General features: G+C 39.3%; 1 protein-coding gene across 1 annotated transcript in view; it reads right to left on the reverse strand.

Annotated features, from left to right (window-relative positions):
• Positions 1–15,160, reverse strand: part of RGS22 (regulator of G-protein signaling 22) — a 104,452-nt gene that overhangs the window by 43,844 nt on the left and 45,448 nt on the right. Inside the window, exons 11-13 of the mRNA XM_014550218.1 lie at positions 13,573–13,687; positions 11,845–11,967; positions 11,000–11,101 (exon numbers count right to left, since the gene is read on the reverse strand). Of these exons, the coding sequence (XP_014405704.1) occupies positions 11,000–11,101; positions 11,845–11,967; positions 13,573–13,687 (340 nt within the window). The remainder of the gene's footprint in view (positions 1–10,999; positions 11,102–11,844; positions 11,968–13,572; positions 13,688–15,160) is intronic.

Consider the following 15,160-nt stretch of genomic DNA (forward strand, 5'->3'; position numbering starts at 1 on the left):
ATGGATGATTCTCTCTCACCATTAATGTTTCTATCTCTCTCTCTCCCACTCCCTTCCTCTCTGAAATCAATAAAAATATATTTTAAAATAATAAAAGAAGAAAGTACAAGGAAGAGCTATGAAGAAGAAACACTGAAAGCATCATGAGAAATACAATTGGTACTCCTGGATCCTGGTGCAGTGTCTGGACCCCAAAGAGACCCAAATCACTTCACAGATAGTTTTAAACACAACAGAACAAATGTCCACCGCACCGTGACAACAATAAAGTAATATAATGCTGTACTTGAAGGCAAATAGCAACTGGACTCAATAGTTCTATTCTTGGAATTTACATGAAACAATAAGATGAAACTGCACCAAAAAACTAAAGTGTCCCTAGAGGAGTTTATAAAAGGAATATAAAATGCCCTAATACAGAACACTTTCAGAAATCATAAAATATTTACTTCGGCAAAAGGAGCAGTCTGCTTTCACAGCTATTCACAGCTCTAGCAGGCGTAGAACACCATTATCTGAGTTCATATGAGGCAGAAAAAGAAAATAACAAGCAAGTTGAAGCAATCCAATTTTTTTCTTTCTGGAAGAGGAGGAAAATATGATGATTTTTAATGACCTCTCATATCCCGTAGGAGCTCAAAGAACATTACTGAGAGCTTTGCTGAGAGGGAATAAATTACAGATGGAGCTTTCCACAAATGGGTTTTCATGTGAAGGACCTTGGGGTTTTCCAATTAGGAATGTTAAAAGTGGGATCTAGACATTGCAACATCCTGATACTGAGACTCAAACTAGACAGAGATCAACACAAGATGGAGTTGCACAAAAAAGATAATGTGATGACAATCAAATTGAGCGTTCCTGGCAGTTACGCAGACTCTACTGAGGAGAACTCAGTGAGAAAGAGAACCTGAGAAAATGCCAATAGGATAGAAGAATAAAACAAACTTGAATCATTTTGGACAGAATGAAAAATCAGAAGGGAAAACAGAACATGTTAAGTAAAGCCAAAAAGGAACCACAAACTCAGGGACAAAATAGACCAAGTTAAAGACCAACTTGGGCCGTGGCTTAAAATGTTTTAAGCAAAATTGATTCCTATATGATAAAATAAAATAAACAATTTCACAAAAAAGATTTATGACTAAGCAGTTTAAGGCAATCTATGGAACAAATATGCCTTTTGATCATTTCATTCATTTAAAAAAACCCAAAAAACTTTTTAAAAATATTTTATTGATTTTTTACAGAGAGGAAGGGAGAGGAATAGAGAGTTAGAAACATCAATGAGAGAGAAACATTGATCAGCTGCCTCCTGCACACCCCCTACTGGGGATGTGCCCGCAACCAAGGTACATGCCCTTGGCTGGAATTGAACCTGGGACCTTTCAGTCCGCAGGCTAACGCTCTATCCACTGAGCCAAACTGGTCAGGGCCCGAAAAACTTTTAACTCACAAACGCAAAATATGTATTTAAATTAATGGAATGATTTAACCTCCAATAAAAATAATTTCCTGAAACTCAGTGAACAAAGTATAATTCAATGAGAAAAGCATGACAATATTAACGTTTTGCCTCAAAGAAAACAAAACCCTGTCGAAAAGGGAAGCTACTCTTTGCCAACAAGCATGACAGACAGATCCATAACACTGAGGGATTACTTTACTATGAGAAAACCAACTGTCCCACGGGGTGGATGTTTATGTTAACCAGCGAGTCACCTTGGAAAGCAAGCTTACGTGGAGCAGGTTGCTTAGAGTCAGACCAAGGGAAGTTGACTGGGATCCCTGTGATGGTCTCTCCATCAGCTCCAGCAGGCTGCCCCACTGCCCACAGAGTAGACAAGTTGGTGGGATAGAGCTTCCAGTGCATTGTCTGCCCTGAGACCCTTCCCTTCCGGATGCCACTGCGGACCAGTGCCCCCTCTTGACTAGAACATTGCTTCTTTGGATGGACCGGTTACTTCGTTGCAGGCCTTTCAGGCCTGTGAAGCCATTCCCTCTCCTGACAACTGCTTATATCTGTTCTGAATTATTACACATTGATTTCACTGCTGAAGTTCTGTGGATGAGGTGGGAGGGACTGGGAGACTTCACTGCTGCTCCAGCGAAATTTGTCAAGAGCTCTCTATGAAGAGCAAACTTGGACTAGAAACATGGTATGTCTGGAAAGACGGATGTTGATCCTTGCTGATGCTGGGTGATTGTATATGGGGGTTCATTAAACTATGATATATCAAAATGTTTAAGTAAAAACACCTGGCTGGCAGTCATATATAAACAATTATTATCTATAATTAGGTTTACAATATGTTGCTAAGAATATAAACATATGGCACAGCCGGTGTAGCTTCTCTAAGTCTCAATTTCTTAAACTATAATATGGGGACAATACCAATATCTACCTCTTAGGATTGTCAAGAATATTTTTTAAAAAATTATTCAGCCCAGCCAGCGTGGCTCACTGGTTGAGCGTCCACCTATGAACCAGGTCACAATTCAATTCCCGGTCAATTCCCATGCCCATGTTGCATGCTCGATGCCCAGTGTGGGACATGCAGGAGGCAGCTGATCAATGATTCTCTCTCATCATTAATGTTTCTATCTCTCTCTCCCTCTCCCTTTCTCTCTGAAATCAATAAAAATATTTTTAATAAATAAATAAAACTTATTCATGTAAAGTGACTCCCACAGAACCTAACAGATAGTAAACATTAAATAAATGTCAGATATAATAATAATTATGGTTTAGAGAAGCTCAAGGGTTGGCTTTTCTGGAAACAAGAGGATTAAAAGAGGATATCTGGAGATCCTATTTTGAAATAATAATCCTAGGGTATTCAAAAATCTTAAGACTGAATGTGGATAGCTGGTATAAACATCAGGAAGAGGGGAAATGAATGAATAGCTGTCAGCCAGAGAGCTGGCTGCTACCCGTGTTCTCTCCTGAACCCACTTCACGAGCAAGCACGTTGGAATGGGATTCAAGATGAGGACCCTGCTGACTCTGTGCTCAGTGATTCACAGCGCTCAGGATTCCAAGCCTCGCTGCTCCCCGGGACACCATCTCTCTGGTAACAAAAACAAATAATTTAACAAAGCCTGAATAATAACTGCCCAGCACTCAAGAAACAACCTAATTATAGAGGCACTGACATTTACCACATAGCTATAAAGAGGTACCTGATTCTCCATATTTAACCACCACCCTTACCTTGCTCCTCACCCATGCCCATTCATCTTTTAGAAAACACAGCTTGGTTCTTGATGCTGCTGCTGTCTGAAGGAATAATGAACTCGGTTAGTGCACCTGGAAATACACCAGCAGGCTAGAGAAGGAGCACTGAGCTCATAGCACTTTAATGAAAATGTCAGGACCACCCTGAAGTATTTACTAGGAAGTCCTGTAAACGCCAAGTAAAGAGAGGAGCTAAACAATTAGGGTAATGGACGACAGCAAGCAAAGAAAAAAGCTAGCTGCGTATCAGAAAAATCCTCTATACTGACTGTCTTAGGCCAAAAGTTTTTTCAGAGAGATCTGTGGTAACACCCAAGGTTTTGGCTTCCTAAAATTAGCTCAGACGTCACTGGAAAACATTGTCAGCACAATGCAAGTTTTGTGGGGAAAGTACTACATGGCCTCTTCTTTCTTAATATTTCTAAGGTTCTCTGGAAACATCAGCAGAAGAAGAACATATTCTGGAACCTGGATGGCACTTGGGGGGGCAGCACCTCTGTGTGCTTTGTTCACCAAAGTATTCCAGGCATGGGTCAGAGGATCTAGATGTCTGATAAATGTTTGTGGAGCTATCAATAAAACTCTTCAGGCTAGGACCAATGTGCTTGTAATTGCTGCTATCCAGTTTATACTGATTTCCTCATTCTACAGTCATAGAAACAAGAGCAGGAACCGAGGGGCCAAGTCCACGGACATACTTGTAGAAACCTCTGGTTGGGCTACGCTGCACAACCTGGTCTGAACTTCATCTGGGCCCACACTGTGTGTCTAGGATCTCCTGATGGGAAACTGAAGTGATCTGAGGCAAGAGAGGATGAGAAGTATGGCAATAAATAATTCCCCAATGAACACAATGAATTGTGCACTGCTATTACATCACAACCACGGCTTCCTAAAAATACCAATGTATGGTATAGGTCTGATGACATGTACTGACTTAGCTTTTGTGTTTCCTTTCTCTTTCGTGAAATCTTGCAAACACAAGAGTAAACTCATGACAGCATTATAGACCCTGAGTAGAGAGGGGTGGACACTGAGACTGACGTATCTGCCATGGGACCCATCAAGTGATTTCTTTGTAGGAATGTATATAAAAGGAAGCAGCAAGTCCCTCGCTAGATCAGTAGGCCAGAAGGTTTCCAAGCTGTCAATTTACTGGGTGGAGATGTCCAGAGTGGGATTTCCAAATGTCAAGATTTCATCTAGTTCAATACACTGAAAAGACCTGAGATTTCATCTAAAGTTGCTGATACGAATAACACGGGACAGCATAATTTTTTTTTGTTTGAAGAGTTGTCACCCAAAAGAGAGATAATTATTGTGTATTGTTTCACAGGACAGGAATAAGACCAAAGGATAGAAGTTTTTGGTTCAAAATTGAGAAGAAAATTATAGGCCTACTAGAAGTCCAATGCCTGAAATTCATGCCCGGGTAGGGTCCCTAGTGGCTGCAGGCTGTTGGCTGGGGCCTTCCTTCGTTCTGCGCCAACCCCTAGTGGTCAGCGCATGTCATAGCGAGCGATTGAACTCCCGGTTGGTCGAACTCCCGAGGGGACACTTTGCATATTAGGCTTTTATATAGATAGATAGATAGATAGATAGATAGATAGATAGATAGATATCCCTGATGAACATAGATGCTAAAATCCTCAACAGAATATTAGCAAACCAGATCCAGCAATACATTAAAAAGATCATATACCATGATCAAGTGAAATTTATTCTGATGATGCAAGGTTAGTATGATATTCACAAATTAATAAACATGATACACCACATAAACAAAATGAAGGATAAAAACCACATGATCATATCAATGGATGCAGAAAAAACATTTGATAAAATCCAGCACCCACTTATGATTAAAAACTCTCAGCAAAGTGAAAATAGATGGAACATAAAAGCCATATATGACAAACCCACAGACAATATCATACTCAATGGGCTAAAACTACAAGCATTTCCCTTAAGATGGGGAACAAGACAGGGATGTCTACTTTCACCACTCTTATTCCACAGAGTACTTGAAGTCCTGGCCACAGTAATCAGACAAGAAGAAATAAAAGGCATCCAAATTGGAAAGGAGTAAAACTGTCATTATTTGCAGATGACATGATACTGTATATAGGGAATCCTAAAGATTCCACATCAAAAACCCCACTAGTACTGAGAAATAAATTTAGTAAAGCAGCAGGATACTAAATAAATATGAAGAAATCATGTGTGGCTCAGCAGTTGAGCATCAACCCAGGAACCAAGATGTCATTGGTTCGATTCCTGGTCAGGACACATGCCAGGGCTGTGGTCTCTATCCTCAGTGTGGGGCATGCAGGAGGCAGCTGATCCATGATTCTCTCTCATCATTGATGTTTCTATCTCTCTCTCCCTCTCCCTTCCTCTCTGAAATCAATAAAAATGTATTTTTTTTTAATGTGCCTAGCAGCCTGGCCATTGTGGCTCAGTGCTTGAGTGTTGAACTATGAAACAGGAGGTCATGGTTCAAGTCCCGGTCAGGTCATATGCTCAGGTTGCAGGCTAGATCCCCAATCGTGTAGGAGACAGCTGACAATGATTCTCATCATTGATGTTTCTCTCCCTCTCCCTTCCTCTCTAAAATCAATATATATATACTAGAGGCCCAGTGCATGAAAATTTATGCACATGGGGGGTCCCTCAGCCCAGCCTGTGCCCTCTCACAGTCTGGGACCCTTGGGGGATGCCCACCTGCTGGCTTAGGCTTGCTCCCTGAGAACAGATGATCTAAAAGAAATAATCATATCCTTGGGTAAGGAATTTTTAAAAAGGTAATGGTAGCATGAAAATTCACTGCCGGCAGGGCTGAGGGGACTGGGGGACTCCAGCGGCAGGCGGGCGGCACGGCTGTCAGCCCCCCCTCCCCGGTGGGGCTGACAGGACTGGGCACCACCATCTTGTGGCTGTGGGCACCGCCATCTTGTGAGGATGTGATGGTCAATTAGCATATTGCCACTTTATTATATAGGATATATATTAAATGTGCCTAGCAGAAGCACCAAAGATAAAAACCTTACTAATGAGCTCATAACTTAAAATTACAAAATACACAAGGAAAGAATCCAGCACGTCAGCAGAAATCCTAAATAGCAGAATTAGTTCTCCTAAGAACTACACATCATGGAATTATTGGACACTGTAGCAGCCAGACTCTAGGGTGGCTCCCATGAACACAGTATCTCCTAGTGGCCATGCCCTCTTGTAATCCTCTCCCCCAAGTGTGGGCATAATGTGTGGCTTACATCTAACCAACAGGATGCAGCAATAGTGAAGAGATTTATGTGGCTCTGTATATGTGATTATGTTCCATAAGGTGGTGACGCCCATCTTACTGAGACACTCTCTCCCTGGCTGGTTTTGGAGAAGCAAGCTGCCATGTTGTGAGCTGCCAACATGGAGAGGGGATTAGGCAAGTAAAACATGGCACAGAGCTGAGGCAGCCTCTAGCGAACAGGAGCAAAACAGTGAGTCCTCAGTCCAGCGGCCTGGAAGCTGCTCACAGCCATGAAAGCACTGAGGGAGAGCCTTTCCCATTTGGGCCCCAGATGAGACACCAGCCCTGGCCAACATCTTGATTTACGGCCTCACAGAGGGCCCAGCGAAGCTGTGCCCAGACTCCTCATCCACATACACTGTAGACGATAAATATGTGTTGTTTTAAGCCACAAAGTTATAATACTATTGTGCGGGAATAGATAAATAATGCAGCTACGGACTGCCATATATGTTTCAAGTGCTTAAAGAAATAAAAGGACAGATAAACATGAAAACATAAGACAAAGAGAATAAAGAGCAGGAAGATTGGAAAAAAAACACAAGTAGGAAGTCTGATTTAAAAAAACCTAATTCCTAAAATGATTTAACTCAATGGATGGGTTAAACAGCAAATTGAAATCTGTTGAAGAAATAATACATGGACTATAAAACAAATCAACGAAAGTTTATCTATTTCAATTTATAACACACAATACAGATAGTAAACGATGGAAAAACTTGAACGAGAGATAGAGGATTGATAAACACAAACACTGACTGGACAGGGACTAGAGAATGACAGAGTACAGAGAAGAGAAGTAGAAAGACTACAAGAAATAATGGCTGAGGATTTTCCAGAATTGATGAGACATCATTTATCAGGTTCTAGAAGCAATTTAGACCCAAGAAAGATAATTATAGTAAACACACTGGGGTGAATAAAAAACACCAAAGTCAGAGAAGATTATAAAAGCAAACAATGAGAAAAAGTATCCAGCCTCAAGGAACAATAATAGCAATACAAACCAGTAGAATAATATTTCCAAAGTTCTAAGAGAAATTGTCGACCTAGAGTTCTATATTCAGCTAAATGATCAATGAGAGCATAAAATAGATATTTTCAGACAAACAAAACCTGAGAGATTTTCACCACTAGTAAATCCTAATTTTAAAAACCCACTAAAATATGTTCTTCATGAATTAAACCCCCCAAAAAGGAATGTGATGCAAAAAACAATGAAATTTGTGTATGACTAAATCTATACATTATTTAAAAATATAATGATGACTACATGAGGGGTGTAAAAGAAAATTTTAAATGCTATAGAAAAGAATATATAAAATGTGCGAGGTGTGGTAGAATTTGTGTTCTAAGATCCTTCACTTGTTTGAGAGGACAATAAATATAATGATTGATTTGTGTACTTTGTTAATTTTAGTATATGTGTTCAAATTGGAAGGGTGAAAACAGAAATAGGAGGAAATAAAATGTAAAACATTATTACTACCTACATTTTACAAAACATGAAACTGAGGCTTGTTAAAGTGACCGACTTACCCAGCCAATAACTACCATAATGTGACTTAAATTCATGTGTTTCCATTGCAAGTTCTGTGATTTTTTTCCCTTCTATGTCATATAGACTCTGATTTAGGCAATACATGAATATAACAATATGTTACTCTAATGTTCAAATCAATAAGGCAAAAACCTCACACTGATGCAAGAATATCTTTATATTAACAGGACTTTGGGGTAGAAGAGCTGTGAATTTACCTAGCAATCCTCTTATTTCTCATTTCCATTTCATCCTTACCTACCCTCTAACCCACTAGTTCCTACATGCTCCACATTATTTTTCTCATAGGCTCTCATTTTTACTGTTTTTTTCTCTCTTCCTCCTTCCCATTAAAAATATTTTTAATTTTGTACATGTTTGTATATGTATATACATATGTGTAAACATGTATATTTATGAATCATACATGCTTACGAATTTTTTAAAATCCCAATGTATATGTTGTCCAGAGTGGTAAGTTATAAATGCATAGTTTTTATGGGGATACAGTGCGTTTGAAAGATTTCTACAAAGATGGAAGTTACAAAATACAGTGTTGCCCAGATCTGCTTCATTCTATTGTAGTTACCCTATCACTGAAGCACGAATGTAATGTCAGAAAGCAGCAGGGCTATCTGGGACGCAATCTGGGCCCCAAAGCTTAGCAGTCACAGATAGTCCCCTGGTAAATTGTTGCTAGAGTCAGCCTGTATCCCTGCCTTACAGATTCCCTTACTCCTTGCCAAAACCATTTCGATTGGTTTCTCAACCACACTTTTCTGTTGAAGCCAAGCAGGAAAGTCTTCAGGGCGTGCCCAAGACTGTAGTTCAAACTCCTAACCACAGTTAGTCATGTTAAATCATTGTCACTGACCCCCCTCCACACATACACACACACCCCAACTAGTTTGCCTACAGATACATCTGCAATACTTGTTGAGGTAATAAACTTCAAGGGATATAATCTGCCTACTAGCATACATAAAAGCATGTATGCCTTTGGAATCAACTCTGGGTCTCTTACTATACAGCTTGCCAGATGTATAAAAACAATACAAAATCAAGTTCATAGCCACTTTAACACAGCACCAGCTGATAATGTCCTGCCGTCAGCATTATCAACCCAAAGATCTATAGCTAAATGTACCATGAAAGAAAGCCATGCATTTCTATTATAAAGACATAAATGGTATTTTATACTGTGAAATAAATCTATAGAGCGATGGTATTAGTCAATTCTTATATCTGGAGGCACAGAAATCTAAAGTAATTAAAACCTAAACAAATTTAGATAATTGTCCCACTAACCAAAAATTAAATAAAGTAACCAAGTAAGAAAATAACACATAACTTTCTCCTTTTATTTCTCCCTATTCACTAAAAGCCAATTTCTCCAATGTTCCCTTCCAACCACCCCACTTTGAGTCCCCAAAAGATAACCTACAAAAGAAGAAAAAGTTTATGGACCTTGATAATCCCCAAACAGAATCATCCATCTCAGAATGGCTAAAATTTGACTGTATCCTGTTTCACAATTACTCATAGCTGGTTGAATAACATCGTTACTAAGAATTAATATGTCTACTAAGCTCAAGTACAATTTCCTCTTTTATAAGTGCATGGAAATACGGTGATTGCAACAACAAAGATCCCACTTAATTGAGCCACTGAAGATTTTTGGAGTACGCTTTGTAGTAGTGAAAACATAATAAAAATAACGGATGGTCCTTTAGCAGACAGGGGCAATGGGTTAGGGGGAGAATGATAAATAGAGAATTACAGGTAAAGGATTAACAAGCAAAAGAGCTAACTGTGTGGTCTCAGAAAATGGTACTGGCAAATTAGAGATAAAATTCATGATTTCATGAAGCCAGAGCTGGGCTGTGTAAAACTGAAGCCCTTATTCTCACGGTGATAAGTACAAAGTTCTGTCCGCTGATTTGCAAAGCACAGTCATTAACGCCAGAGTCAGGGTGGTGGAAGGAGCAGCAAACATGCAGCAGTGTTCTTGGATGCCCTAAATAAGATGACGGCAGGGTAATAAATAACACGACAGAGCTCATCTCAGCCTTGTTCAGGGAGAGTTCCTCTGGAATGGGGTTAATTCAGATTTTAAGGACTGCTGAAATGTTTAACAGAACCCAAAGTGATTAGCAGTTTTCTAGGCTTGACAACCTCTCTCTATAAAAGATCAGAAAAGCTTAAGAATATAAAAAACTGAAAAGTCAGTTTCATAATCCTAGTCCCTCTCCTTCTTCCACAACACACACACACACACACACACACGACAAAACAAAACAACTGACCACTCTGTCTCCCTTCACAGAGAATCCTCTGTTCAGCCTCCATTTTTTCCCCTCCTCTTCTATTTTGCTTCAGGGAGGTCTAGAGATAGTCTTTTCTCCGAGTATCTGTCTTACATCGTGTGTAGCACAGAAGCCCAGGCGACACACAGGGCCTACACCACAGTCAACATTCTTTCCCTCCCTTTAGACAGGTCAGCAGCTTTAGTGTATCCAACAGTCAATTTCTGCAGGAAGCTCAGAGAACAGCTTTGTCAATGGCTCCGCTCCCCATCACTTCCATGATTCATTACATATCCTCTCTCGGGGTTCTCTTCTAAATCACTCATGACCAAACCAAAAGGCATAAATTAAAAAAAAAAAAAGAAAGAATATTGGCAGCAAAGAGCAAATAAAGCAAACCAAATAAAAAAGATAAAACTGAGGACCCACAGACCAGATGATAAAAACAATATTCTGCTGACATTTCAATAAAGTGATCCCCGTGGCAAAAACTTAATTGTTGCTTTGTGCCTGCACTCCCAGATTTCTCTTGTTTGGGGCTGGACACAACTTTTCATTCCTCTGTGTCCTCGGAGCCTCACAGGGAGCCAGCATTATTTACTACTTACTTGGGCTTGCTTGCATACTTTAAAAGGGTGAAGTGTTTCTTGGTAGAAAAGCTGATGATAAGCCTGGAGGTCGAACCAGAAGTACACGCTGTTCTTCCACAGCTGCCGATGGAAAAAGCACAGATGACCACCCAATTATTAAAGCTCTGCAAAGCTCTGACTTCAGATGTAAACAATTGCTTTTGCTTCTTGCTGTTACCATAGATCATCTTCCATTTAAGATAGTTTTCTATTTTATCACAAATTGGCAACATACAAAATATTTATTGGTCCTCACTAGAACATTATATTTTTGCATGTAGGCTTCTCATATAATTGGTCATTAAAATAGTAAGTGTTCTAGTTAACAAAGAGCAATCACATATTTCTGGCACGGACCCCAAATCTAAAGGTACTTTGATACATATGGGCAAATGTACATCATGCCAGAACCAAACAGAACTCTTCATTTGAACTAGTGAAATACTTTTCATTTGAGCAAAGTGAACACTTTCTGATTAAAAAACAACAACACTAAAAAACAAGTTTGCCACTACCCACTGTAATTTGTAATTCTCATAATTATCAAAAATAAAACTGTAGGATAGAAATCAACTCTGAATATAATGTATTACACTGAAACAACGTTATAGGAAAATAAACTGTTAACAGTGCAAGTCAATTCTTGTCTATCTGTATTTTACTTTTCTAACATTTAAGTAGGGTAGTGAACCTAAATATTTAGTATGAAATTTCTTACCAGAGATGGAATGTTAACATCAAGCATAATTATTTGAGTACTGAATTATTTCAACCTTTATTTTAAAATGAAGTATAAAATTATGTTTAAAATAATAATTTTCTACCTCGTTCCCCGAATGCTCACAGAATTTAGTAAAGAAGAATCCAGCTCTATTCTCTACATACAACGATTGCAACAAATTTTCCATGTCAGATCCTCCCAAGGCACCATCTGCCATGGTTTTAACCTAGATAACAAAACAGAAGGCCATGATCCACCCGAAACATTGTCATTTTTATGGCACTGCACAACTGGTTTCATAAATTCTGTGAGGCTGTCATGTCCCAGAGGACTATTTTATTTTTGTCCCATGTATGTAATCAATGCAGTATGTTTGCATCTGACTGTCATATAAGGTTCATTTCTGGAGCCAAGTATAGCAGCCGAGTTCATTTTATCCTAAACCAATCGGATTTCAAGCTTAATGTTAGAACGACTTCGCAATCTCAACGATTTTCTTGTTTCAGGCACAGCGATACCATTTTAGGAGTCTCCCAAATCACTGTTGGTGGCCTCTTTCCTGCATGTTTACTGTTAGTTTAGCCTTGGGGTGATGCTGTAATAGCTACAAGAAAGTTATAAAAAGAAGTATCTTCAAGGCCTCTCAATGCTGCTCATTAACAGTCCTGAGGGGGAGGGGTTCCCTCCTGGATAGTCTCACCCCATACAGGTCACGGCCGTCAGGGCGTAAATGACAGAAGTTCTCATAAAACTGCTATTTATGGGCTTCCCTGCCAATAATGTTGGCAACCCTAATACCATTCTTGAAACACAGAGAGCTGGCCATTTATTTCTTCAAGCACAAGAGTGACTCTAGAATCCAAAAGGGCACCTACATTCATATTAACTCTTTGCTATTTGTTGTTTGGAACCTGGACTTCTTTCTTATCTTAAAATAACTGTGGCATAAACGATTTAGGGTTTAAGTACGGTTCTTGCTCTCTCTCTGTTACAGTGTCTCTGCCTCTCTATCGTCCCACTAAACAAATTCTTAGGTGAGAATTCAATGTTTTTATGATGTCTAAGCATTGGCATTCCAAAACGAAAATATCATTATTTTGGTAGGAAGAATACCCTAATTAGAAGGAAAGGAGAACTGTTTGCTTAGAATAAAATAGTTATATAATATCATATCTAAGTGTTCAGACTATATCAGGACTACCAAGCTAAAGTATAATCCTTAGGGAATGTGAAATTGTCATCTAGAATTGGTGTGCTAAGTCCACATTTTCAAGGTAGCCACACTACAAAAATACTTCATAAAAAGTGCTTCATAAAAATTTGAAGCTTCCAAAACATAACATCAAATATTATTTTTTATCGTGTTAAAAATTTAAAATCCTAGAGAGTCTTATTTTGTGTTTGAAGTGTCCTCATACCAAAACCAGAACACAGCTGTTTTTGAAAACAGCAATCAATCTATAACAATAAAAGTATAATATGCTAATTAGACTGGATGTCCTTCCAGATGACATTCCGGACGAAGCCGGGGCAACGAGGGAAGCCCAGGTCGCTGGTACCAGAGGGAAGCCAGTGCCGGCAGCCGGGGGAAGGAAAGCCTACTCTTGCACAGATTTCGTGCATCGGGCCTCTAGTGGAATATATGGCAACATGGTACTACAAAAGGAAACAGAAGAAATTTTTGTGTAAAAAATCTTGTCATGAGGAAAAAATAAAATGTGTTGTTTAGTAAAGAAAAAATGTTATGGTAAATCAATAAAAATTCTCTAAAATCAAGGGACATTGATCAGTTAAAATAGGAATAAGATTATTCAGTCCTCAAAATACTTACCAAAGGTTCTTCTGAATAAGTAAATCTTCTCTCCAGCTCGGGCTTCAGGCATTCCGAAATGTCGGTGTAGGATGTCAAATGAATAACATTGTATCTCTCTGACATCTGCTTTGACCTAAATTAGATGAGAACTAATGGATCAACGGGCATATTTTGAGCGCCTCTGGTATACACGGCACCAAACCTCAGAAGTGCTTCTTAGCATTGTAAGAGAATTAGAAAAAACAAAAGCAAGTGTGAGCATCAGGTCCAGGCCCGAGGAAATAGCTGAGAGAACGCAGTATGCAGAAAGAAAACTGTCAACACCGTAACTATTGTTTGAATGAATTCAAGAATATATTCTAGTTGCCAAATGACTGGGATGGATAATAAGTGCTACAGGAGTATAAGAATGAGAGGTTCCTTTGAGGTATATTAGTAAATAAAGAAGTGAGACTTTCCCTGAAAAATGGATAGGAGATAATGGTGGGGGGTGGTGTGTGTGTGTGTGTGTGTTTACAGGGGTTCTTTTAGATGGGGAGAATAATGAGCAATATATAAAGATAGGCAGGAAACGCCTGTTTAAAAGGCAGCAAGTTAACTAATTTGCTTAGAGCAAGAGAACACTAACAGTTAAGTGAACACTATCTGCTACAATATAACTCACATTCTCATATGTAATTCTCACAATAAGGATTTCTATATGGTAGTTTGAGATAAGATAATGGAAGACTTTGGAGTTAGATTAATGATTTAGGACATTATTATTATTTTTTTATTTTTTGTTAATCCTCACCCAAGGACATTTTTCCCCATTGCTTTTCAGAGAAAGAAAAGGAGGGAGGGAGGAGGCGGGAGAGAGAGAGAAACGTTGATGTGTGAGAGACACATCTATTGGTTGCTCCCCACACGCACCCCAAGCAGGGGCAGGGAGCAAACCACAATCCAGGTACATGCCCTTGACTAGAAATCAAACCCGAAACCCTTGGGTGTGCTGGCTGACGCTCTAACCACTTAGCACACTGGCCAGGGCAGGACATTTTTAAAAATATTTTCTTATCCTGCTCCCTTACCCACACCCCACTGCAATTATTCTAAACCTTACTTTCCAGATCCATAAAACACGTTTGCTCCACCTCACAAATCTAACTCCACTCCATTCTACCAGCAGACTACTTTACAGGTTCTTCTCAGATCAAATGTAGGCACAGCATGTTTCAGTTTCTCAGACAAAATACAGTACAGCACGCTTCAGTGTCTGCTCTTATTCACCCACGTAGCAGATACCTTTCTTTTTAATTTGAGAGAAAGAGAGAAGGAAGAGAGAGAAAGAGATCAATCTGTGGTTCAGTTTATTTATGCTTTCAGTGGTTGATTCTTGCATGTGCCCTGACCAGGGACTGAACTCGCAACCTTGGTGTATACAGATGAAAGATGCCCAAATAAGAAAGAGGCAAAACTGTCACTATTTGCAGATGACATAATGTTATACATAGAAAACTCTAGAGACTCCACCAAAAATCTTTTAGAACTAATAATTCAATTCAGCAAAGTTGAAGAAAGAAAGAAAAGAAAGGAAGGAAGGGAGGGAGGGAGGGAGGGAGGGAGG

The sequence above is a fragment of the Myotis brandtii genome, unplaced genomic scaffold, assembly GCF_000412655.1.
Source record: "Myotis brandtii unplaced genomic scaffold, ASM41265v1 scaffold59, whole genome shotgun sequence".
Classification (NCBI taxonomy): domain Eukaryota; kingdom Metazoa; phylum Chordata; class Mammalia; order Chiroptera; family Vespertilionidae; genus Myotis; species Myotis brandtii.